The sequence below is a fragment of the Poecilia reticulata genome, chromosome 2 (assembly GCF_904066995.2).
Source record: "Poecilia reticulata chromosome 2, P_reticulata-male-v2, whole genome shotgun sequence".
NCBI classification, from domain to species: Eukaryota; Metazoa; Chordata; class Actinopteri; order Cyprinodontiformes; family Poeciliidae; genus Poecilia; species Poecilia reticulata.
The window spans coordinates 33,316,577-33,327,351 of record NC_088831.1 but is presented as its reverse complement, the minus strand read 5'-3'; the positions used below and the strand labels follow the sequence as shown (position 1 = coordinate 33,327,351).

Here is a 10,775-nt window from a genome sequence, read left to right as displayed (position 1 = left end):
ACAAAGATTGACTGCAAATGTAACTATTTCATTTCATTTCACTCATAGAAACTTGATACATTGGAACACATTGTGTAAACAAAGGCCTATTCTAGCATCTTTTGTACAAGCCCTTGAAGCCTCTTCAGGCACTGCCGCCTCAAAGAACATTACCGCGAACTCTTCAGTGGCTCTTTATTCCATTTCCTGTTCTTTGTTGCACAATCACATAGAATCCTGATAAAATATGTTAAGGTTTGTGGTTGTAACACCATAAAATATAAACAATTTCATTGGGAATTAATACTTTTGCAAATTACTACAGAAAAATATTGCTGACCCTTTAAACTCATCTTAAAAGTAGTTTTTTAAATTTGGATTTATTTGACTCCTTGTTGCCGTACATTAAAGCTCAAGCTCTGGTTGATTGAATTACTTTCCCTTCTCCTCTCAACTTTTAGTGAAACAAATTTGTCTCCAAAGAAAAATGAAATCACGTGGAAGAAAACCCAGAGATGCCCCAAAAACAACAATCTTTCATTCTGTGCTGGATTGGTTTCTGTGTACCTGGCTGGCGAAGAAATGCCCGCTGATTTTCACAAAGACCTCGTCGTTCTCGTCAGGAGTTTGGTCCCGCGGTACAATGACCTCTGCACTCGTCAGGTTCTGCAGCTCGTTAACCTGAAACACATCATGCATCGGCACAGATTAAGATCCTGGATCGGATTTTTCACCTGCAGGCTCACGTACTAAACACAGACATCGTCTTGGTCATAAACATTTACAGGTCTCATCATGCGCTGGACATGTCATGTTAGCTTTAGGCTTTAGACATATTTTTGGAACCATTCTTTGGTTCCAGGATGTTTGTTGGGTCCTTATTACCCCATAAACTTGTGACTGAAACACACAAAATGTGATATGTGAAGTTAAAATGTTTGTAAATATAATTTCTCTTGAATAACTAAGAGTGTGCTCACCGTCTTGCCACCTTTGCCGATGACTCTGCCGGCCGCGGTCGAGGGAACCTTGATGTGCGTCTCCAGTTTGACCTCCTCCTTTCCTGAGAAGAAGTTCTCCTCTTTCAGCTTCCCAAATATCCGACCTTGGGCCTGGAATACAAAGGAGGGTATGAGGCAAGGAGAGACTGGGGAAAGCGGGGACAACAACAGTTCACTGCTGTTTACTATCGCACGGGTCACGGATGTCAATCATGCAAAAATGGTCCAGATTTCCCCGACGATTGAATCACACCGAGTTGGTGTTTTTACCTTAAACTGAGCCTCAGGAGTTCCAGTAATAATAACCATCCTCTCAGCGACATCTGGGCTCTCGGCTGGGGCAATCTGTCGAGAAACATTCATACGTCTTCACAGGAAGAGCTTAAATACCCAATCATCTGACAAATATTCAAAAATAAATTAAACATAAATTCACAGAATGCAATATAAAAATTCAAATAAATGAATTGCCTCTGGTTATATCTGAAGTGTCCAATTTTCAAGTCATCTGCCGTTTCATCACAAAAGCCGCCCAGGCTGCGGTCGGCCAAGTTGCTGCTGACTCACATGGCAATCATTTACGACTTAATAACGTCCGCTTAATGATTGGCTTTTTAAAAATGCATGGCACGTTTAGCTTGTGTTTAGCGTGAACACAAGCAGAATGATTAAAGCCACTCTGAATGTTATTTTGTCGCTGAGGGTCAAAGAATGAGTAATGCGAAAAGACCCACCTTGATGGAAGCTCCTGCAAAATGGGCGAGTTGCTTGATGTGCTGGCCCTTCTTGCCTATCAGGGCCCCGACTGCCTGAGTGGGAATAAAGAGGTAGACGACCTCCTGTTCTGGAGCCTGTTGCTGAACCAAAGAAAGAAGAACCACAACGGAAAGAACAATTAACTTTAAAAAGCACAAAAGTTTTGTCGCAACTCATCAGGAAATGGAAAATAAATAAAAAAATGGAAATCTCTGAATGAAACATTTCCTATTAACTGTGATTAACTTATGATTATCCTTTCTTAGTGTGGTAATTGCTCATGCTTTGAGGTTTTTAAAGTGAATTTTGTCAAACCACAGTATAAATCCAGGATGAAAAGTCCCCCACCAGAAATATTTGCTGTGTTTTAGTGACGATACGATGGAAAACAGTAGATCCAGCATCTCTCCTTTACACAAAATGCTTACTGAGAAGCTGCAATGGCCTATTATTTACATCACTTGCTGTAAATATGCAGAACTCTCTTCAATGGAAGCAAATAATGCTGTCAGAATTTTTTTCCCTTTGGCTGCGTTTCACTACTAAGTTTCTGTTTAGATTCCTACAGAGAGTGAAGAGTGCCAAATTACAATAAATACATTAAAATTGTATAAAATAATTCAAATAATTATTTATTAAATAACTACAATTATTTAATAAGTAATTAATTATTTCTGTGGAAATAAACAGAAATAATTTATCAAATGTAGAATTAATTAATGTGCCTTGATTATATGTACTGATTTCATTTTAAAATCTACGTGTAATTATTTTATCATTTCATGTTCCTGTGCTGAAGCACATCATGAAACTGTCAAATTCACCTGTCAAGCTGAGTGGGCGGGTTTAGGGCAGCTTCAAGATGGACCCTGACATCTGATTGGCTGGTTCAAACAGCAAGTCAAGACAACTTCTTCCAAGTTTGCTAAGACACTGAGGTCAATACTTTTACTGGAAAGTACAGACATAACATCAATATAATTCATTTGTTGTTATTTATTTACCTCAGACTCTGGGTGAGAAAAACCAACCTTTATAATCCTAGTTTGGTCTGAAATATCTTTAATAAGTTCACGAAAGAGTGTTAGCCACAGATAGCACTCTCTCAATGTTAGCTGGGCTAACGTTGATACTGTCTGACGTAGGCCAGAGTGTGAGATCTTATGAACTTATTACAGATAATTCAGACCAAACTAGAGATATAGAAGCTAGAGTTGCTTACACAGAGCTTGTAGTACATAAATTACAACAATTTATTGAAATTTTCTTCAAATTTCCAGTCAAAATAAGCATAAAAGCCCTAATTCATCCCACTGAGAGAAATTGACTCATCAGTGAAATTATTTCATGATGCGCTTTAGCACAGAAACACGATGTAGTTTGTTAAATCATAAAGTAATTATATCTAGTTTTTAAAATGAAATCAATGCAAGTAATTGTGGTAAATATAATTGTTTCTGTATGTAATAATGTATTATTTTTACGTATTGTTATTTGGCACTCTTTACTCTTCATGGATTCTGTATCTTGTTCTAATTATCAAAAAGGAGAGAAGATGAGGGCAGGAAAATACATTTCTGACTGTAGCATATGAAAGTTACATATTCATAAAAAAGGGAAAATATATTTAGGAAACCCATGTTACCAGACTCGTAGGAATTATCCTTCAATTCATTTGCGTTGATACGCTGGAGTTTCAGCTAATAGCTGCTTGGGAATCATCTACTTGATCCCTTATAATATTTTTTCCACTGAAGTTTAATGGGATTAAATTGAATGTTTATGTAACAGTTAAGGGAACAAAATACTTAAAGATTGTTATGGTTGTTTCTACTACTTTTTTTTTTTAAACCAGCTGCTAAGGACTAAGAAAATATTTAACCTTTGGAAGGGTCATTTAATTCCCCCCTTTAACATCTGTATTTCTGTCACATGTGTTTTGTAATCTGACACACAGCGGTGAGTAAACTTCAGAGATAGTCTGAGATGACTGAGGCGGCAGTGAATGGCGTGCGGAGCAGAGGGAACGTACTGAGTGCTGGTGGGGCATGGCACTTGCTGAAGAAACCCCGTACAGGCCACTGAGATGTGAAGAGTGACTCTGGAAGTGACAAACAGCCCCATCAGATGGCATGTTAAACACCCACACAAACACAAACTGGGGCTAATTATTGGGGAGAAGACTTCAGGGCGCCAACTCACAGTGAATCACATACTCATCATTTTGACCGTGAAGCACGCTCGTGCATTCTCGCGCACTGTCTCACAGCACTTACACTGGGAAATGAGTGGAGACTTATGTTTCGCACACATACTGACTCATATCCAAATAAGATGGGGGAATTCTGCTCGTTTCAAACTACATCACGCAGGAAGACCTGAGTCAACACTGTACTGTTGTCTCTAAAAGCACTTTAAGGAGAACATGGTTTACCATGTCCTGCAAACACAGACAGAACTAATCCAAAAAGGCAACTAAGGCATAAATGGCAGTTTAGAGAGAAGAAAAACGAAGAGGACTCACTAAGAATGGGTTGTATCCTGCTGGTGCAACAGGGGGCACTGCACCACGTGGTCCAGCAGCAGCAGCAGGGGGCAGCACCGGCAGACCAGAGGAGAAGATGCCCAGGGCGTTCAGGTTTAAGCCTGGGATCAAGTTAGCTTGTTGCTGCAAATGCACAATGATTTGGATTTAATTAATCGAAATCTTGTTTTCCCCTTGTTTAAGGCAAAGCTTAGTGAAGGTCTTAGCTGTTAACAAGGACTTTACATCTCTGAAATGCCTAATTGAGCATTGCCTTGGGAGGACATCATACAGTAGCTAGCAACTCCAAAAATCTCTGTTTCAATGGCCATTATAACCGATCTACCGACATCTACCAAGCTGGGGTGAAAATTAGATTTTTTATTTGTAAGAACATGTCATGGTGGAATAATGGGTACAGCCACAGAAACAAAGTTAAATTCACATGTATCTTATATCACTGCTGAGTGTTCTGGAGATAAAAATGTTAATGATGCAAGAAATAAAAAAGACCAAGATTAAAATTTCAAAAACATAAGCAGCTGTAAAAACCAAATCTATCTTGGCTGATGCTTATCCCCAGCAGTGAATGTGCAAGAGACAGGGTACACTCTGCACAGGTTACCAGTGAATTACAGAAACAAACAACCACACATGCACACACTCATCCCTAGGCCAATTATCCTAACAAGCATGTTTAAGGCTGGCATGAGGAAGCCAGAGTCCCCGAAGGGAAACAAGCACACACAGGGGGACATGTAAAATCCCCAGCAGGGATTTGAACCCACTATCCACCAAAGACTGAATCTTAAACAGTTGCTGTTGTTTTTAAAGTTGTTGCACAGAAGCATGTCATAAGGATTTGATTACATAAACTGTAAGAAATGCACAATTTTTTTACCTCACTGTCTGAGGTAAAAAAATCAGACTAAACCTTCACTGTGTTAAGTCAGGCTTACCAAAATGATTCTGATCTGCCAAATATCACAGATTAGTAAATGAATAAATAAAGTCAAAGTGAGATTGTTTTATTTACTTCCTTTACATTCAAATGTTTACTGACATTACAATATCTTTAAACAATTTTGGAAAACATAACATGGCTACAGCTTTTTAAGCTTCTGAAACAACTGAACTTTACTAGAGGGTTTTATTTGTTTGAACCAGTCATAAACACCCGAGCTCTTCCAAAACCAATTCCCCCAAAAATCCTGAAAATGGCTCTGCCCTCAAAACCAAGTCAGCCGCTCGTGTTTCCGGGGTCATGACAAAACCTCCAGTTTCCTCTGTCGCCCTTCGTTCCTGAATGTTCTTTGTAATATCGAAAGATTCCCTCTAGATGGCCCACTCCGCTCACAGCTCACCGCGACAGAAACGAAACCGAGCCAGAGGGATGTAGTCTCTGAGTGATACTTCCTGGTGATAATTTAATACTAAAGCAATAACAACAGTGGAAAACCAGCTGAACTGACACACTTAATAAAAGTAGCTTAAAACAGATCTTATGTATGCATCTCCAGGAGCTTCAGCTGTTGCTCTTGATGAGCGTCATGTCCATCCACTCCCTTCATGCTCATCAGCGGTGCAGCAGAGAGCACGCAGTGCGTGACATTCCCGCTGTTCCTCTTCGTCCGAGGCTTGACCCCAGCGGCTGATGATGTCACGGGGCTGGTGTGAAAGAGGAGCCGGGCGAAAGAGCGGCCCGCAGATATCAGATGGATGCTGGGAAACGCGGTGTGTTGCAGCAGGGACGCAGACACACACAGCGGGGAAGGGAGTGTGAGTCAGAGGCACGGAGACAGGCTGCACTCAAACACTCAGCTCACTTAATGAGCTATTCAGCGATCGTTTACTGTTATCTGTTTACAGAGCGGGCCTTACTAATGCTGGCGGTAACACACTACGGGGGAAGCTAATATGGTCCTGCGGTCAAACCCCCACCCGCCAGTCCTTTCCGCCGCTCACCTGTCAGTCTGTGTGAGTCACCTGATGGTCACAATCACCACATGAACGGCACATGAACGGCACAGAAACAGCGCAGAGGGCTTACATTTATAGCAGCGATATCGTTCTCGTAGGCTTCCCTCAGCTTCTTCATGATCTCCACCTCGGCTTTACAACAAGCCTCCAAGCTTCCCTTCACCGTGATGGTCCTCTCAGGGTTGTAAATGGTTAAGTCTTGTAACCTGAAACACGCAGCGCACACACAGATCACAAGAGGAAATGTAGGATCATTCAGATTCAGTTTCTTTCTGCATAATTTATTTATTTATTTTTTAAACTAAAACTCAGATATTTAAACATGTTTATTTTTAAAATTCAATTTAAATGCATCCAAACAACACTTCAGCTGCAATATGTATTTGGGTGTTGGTGTCTTTACATCGACTTGCATAATATTAACACCCCGCCAGAAAAGCAGAGATTTGTAAAAGTATTTTTGCCTTTCGTTTTTTATAGCAAGAAAACCACAAACCTCAGTGTATTTTATTGGGATTTTCTGAGACGGACCAGCACAAAGTTGTGCATGATTGTGAAGAGGGATAAAAAGGATAAAAGGCTTCAACATTTTTCACAGATACAGATCTGAAAAGTGTGGTGTGCGTTTGTATACAGGCGCATTTACTCTGATGCACCAGTGCACTCAATTGCCTGCAGAAGTGTACTAATTAGTAAGTAGAGTCAGCCTGTGTGTCATTTAATCACATTACAAATGAATTTAAATCACACTGCAAAGAATAATGGGCAAAAAATATTCCACAGTATACTTTTCAGATTTTTATTTTCTTAAATGTTTACTTTCAGTTCACAATTAGTCGCTATTTTAGGGTTGAGATAAAACCAAAATTATCAACAAAATACACTGAGGTTCGTGGTTGAATGCTATCACAGCAAGACAAAGTTAAATACTTTGCCAGGATTCTTCCCAGACCTGTTTGCATCTGGATGTTGGCACAATTTCTGTTTACATGTTTAAGATCACACATACGCAATTTGCAGTCCACTAGCCATAACTAAGATAGCCCTGCTGACATAACGGAGGGGTTTTTTTCCCCCTTTTTGTTTTCCAAGCCTTTCGGGAGACAAGTCGGGAAGACATTTTCCAGCTCTCTTCTCAGGCCGAGTCCTCTGCAGGATGAGTAAAACAAGCTTTCTGTGAAACATTGTGTGAAATGAGTCTTAAAACAACGAGTGAGGCAAGGTCAGCCTGGGAACGGCAGCACGACGACGCACAAGAAGGAGGAAAAAACGATCATCCATCCGACCAAAACCTGCAGCGCTTGGAAAGTAGCAAACGGTTTCTGCTTTTTACAGCTAATAAAGACAAAATGCTCATAAAAAAAAAACTTTGAGTGAAGAAAACCATCGCACATCCAACAAAATCAATCCTCCCTTTCTCACTCTTACCTTTCCAGCGACTGCACGCTTAATAGAATATCACTTTTTAGACAGTTTCTTGGAAAATCAAAGTACTCATCAAAGTTACGGCTCCATAAAACGATTCGCCTGAGTTTTATACAGCAGTTTACACTTTTTAGTCCATTTTTTTTAGAAAAACAGACGATGCTTCACAGAATCACCAGTTTACTCAAAAGGATCTCCATCTGTTTCTCAGAGCAGGTTGAGCGCACTCAGTCAAATGGAGTGTAATTACCTCCTCACTTATATCCTGGGGAAAAAGGAGCCATAATCAACTATACACATTTTCACTTTTAACTACTCAGTTAGGTGGAACAAGGGGGGGAAGAAACATTCAGGAAGGAGGGTGTGGCTCCATGAAACAGAAAATCCTGTTTCCCAGTTGGTTAAAACAGCATCAAGTCTATCTATCCGCAATGTGGCTGTGGTTAAGCTCACAGCCATAGCAGGACACAATTCTTGCTCCTACAGAGGGAGCCTCGTGTCAGGCTGGACTGGATGCTCAAAATGTTCTATATTTTACCACCAAGTTTACTGAAGAAAATATTCAGTGCGATGCCACTGACACAAAGAGTGAGTAAGCTGATCTTCGTGAACCCGGATGTGTTTGCATGTCCCCCGGGAGCAGAAATGTACATGGGTCAGTGCCGCAGAGGTTTAAAGGTATTGTGTGGCTTTAATACTGTGAGAACACGGAAATTAATTGGCACTTTCCACCTGAACGGCGTCAACTCGGGCAAAGCGTTTCCTCTGTGTTTGCAGATGCGGCAGCGATATACGACTTTAGGATGTTCATTCGGTTCCTTTATTGCTCCTGGGTGAGTCTGAATGAAGAGACGTTTATCTCCCCAGCAGACTGTGGCACACAGGATGAGTCGGACAGAACCGGACAGAAGTGAAACTAGGGTGGAGAAGAATTTAAACGTTACTTCTAACTTTCCTTTTTTTTTCCATTTGTTTGTTTGGAAAAAGTAGAGAGTGGGTCAGAGAAGTGATCACAATGCGACAATACAGTCTGGAAAAGTTAGGGAATTTTATTGATGTAGTTTCCACAAAGATTTCTACAATGTATTCCTTTCATTTGCATCCTCCATATTATTGAACATCATACTGTATATACCTGACCCATCCTGCCATCCACAGCTGAAAGAGATTCTGCATTTAAAGTCGGTCAACTTTAAATTTCTGCCTTACATTCGTAACAAGATTTTTTTTTTTTCTCGAGTCATAAACTTTTTCAATCAATCCGAGAGGCGTCGTTTTAATTATTCATCAGCCTGTGGCAACATGTAAATGATTGAGCGCCCAGCGGCCGACTTACGAGGAGATGGTTATCTTGGTCCCTGTCTCCTCCTCGATCTTCTTCAGGTTGCGGCCCTCCTTCCCAATCAGTCGGCCCACCAGGCTGTTGTGGGCAAGGATTTTCAGAGGGATCTCCTCTGTCCTGCCGACGCACAAACACACAAAAGGTTAGTTGCGATGACTGGATCCACTGAGTGCCGCTGACACCTCAACGAGGGTGTGAGGAATGTTGTGGAATGTGGGCAGCTGCCTCGTAGCAAACGCTGCTGTAAGCACAGGACTTCTTCAGCTAAATGATTGATCTCTTTATGTTTCCAGAGACATTCATAAGAAGCAGATCAAACGTAGCCCGTATAGATTCCTGTAGTTGTCCAGTGATTTAGTTGGTGCAGCATTTACAGGACGGCAACCTCTGTTGGAAGGTCAAATCTGGTAAAAAAATATTTTTGAGCTGCTATCCAGCTTCCTTTGCCTGAATTTTTTAAGCGTTTAAATGAGCATGCTTCAGATGCAATTAAGAGTTTCTGCAGAGCACGAAGCAAACTGTGCTAGAATTTATGTACTTCTACTCTTGTGCAGGGATCTTGTTTTCTAAATAATATTAAAGGAAATCAGGAATAAAGACAAAAAAAATTCCAGTGTGTTTAAAGACAGCTCTTGAAATAAAAAAGCTGAATATGTCAAGTTTACATTTTACTTTAAAAAAATGTTTTTTTTAAATTACGAGTGCATTTTTTTGTTTCACTTTAGCTGCTCAACAATAAAATAAACGCACAATATTTGAATTCAATATTTAGATTTTTCTCGCTTATAGGGCTGTAATTCAATGCCTATCTGAAAAAAAGCCATGGATGTTTGTGAAACCATTTTAATGTAAAAAAAAAAATTATTGCTGTATTTATCCAGCATTACAAAGTAATTTGGAGTAACGCCTGTTGTCCAATTTACTATAGTTGATCAGCCAATCAGGGCTGCATGAAACCATCCTGAGGTACAATAAATTACCCCTGGCCTTTCCTTTGGACACCCCTGGTCTGTAGGCAGGGGGAGCAAAGAAACAAACACAGCCTATTTAGTAAATATTGTCCATCACAACAGCAGAACTTGGTTAGTTTATGTTCTTCTTTGTAATAAGTTTCCAGCATGAGTCTAAAAAAAGTAAACCGAACATTGGAGGTAATTTAGGGAAACCCAAACCAAATTGCAGACCAGAAAAAAAACGTTAGGATAGAAAATAGATAGAAAAATAATACTTTGAATCAGATGATTCATGTTTTTCTGGAGGATTTTTTTTTTCATGTAATTTGAAAGCAGTGGAAGGTGAGTCACTTTTTCTGTTGTGTTTAGTACAGATAATTATTATTTTTGAAATAACATTCAGCTATTGTGGAGTAAAGATGCAGGATGAGAAAAATGCACAATTTTGCTTGGACAATTTTATATATAAAAGCCAAACAAATATTTTCTCCTGCAAACATGCAGAGAACATATCTGCAATTAGACAATTAAAAGCTTCCTGTGGTCTGCTAGTGCTGACAAAATATTAACTGCAAAAAAAAAAAAAAAGCCATCGCTTTTAAAGTTTCAAACGAAATATGAGTCCACCACATCTGCCTCTGATGGGAGCATATGGCATGTGTGATCATTTACAGGAAAAGGAGGAGCGCAACTTCTGCATTATATGCATTTCTGCTTTGTGTGCCAATTACAGGGTGTGAATGTGAATCAGGGTTGTGGCGGGGGTGTGGTGGAGGGTGGCCAGATGCTGGGGGTTTCATCGGGGCCTGGCTCTT

General features: G+C 40.2%; 1 protein-coding gene across 2 annotated transcripts in view; it reads right to left on the bottom strand.

Moving 5' to 3' along the window:
- The window catches only part of igf2bp2a (insulin-like growth factor 2 mRNA binding protein 2a), a 78,688-nt gene that overhangs the window by 8,030 nt on the left and 59,883 nt on the right, over nt 1-10,775 (bottom strand). Inside the window, exons 8-15 of one of the 2 annotated variants that reach the window (XM_008403952.3) lie at nt 9,002-9,124; nt 6,311-6,446; nt 4,261-4,404; nt 3,769-3,837; nt 1,715-1,837; nt 1,251-1,325; nt 960-1,091; nt 547-660 (exon numbers count right to left, since the gene is read on the bottom strand). In XM_008403952.3, the coding sequence (XP_008402174.1) occupies nt 547-660; nt 960-1,091; nt 1,251-1,325; nt 1,715-1,837; nt 3,769-3,837; nt 4,261-4,404; nt 6,311-6,446; nt 9,002-9,124 (916 nt within the window). The remainder of the gene's footprint in view (nt 1-546; nt 661-959; nt 1,092-1,250; nt 1,326-1,714; nt 1,838-3,768; nt 3,838-4,260; nt 4,405-6,310; nt 6,447-9,001; nt 9,125-10,775) is intronic. The other variant, XM_008403953.3, reaches the window with a different exon arrangement.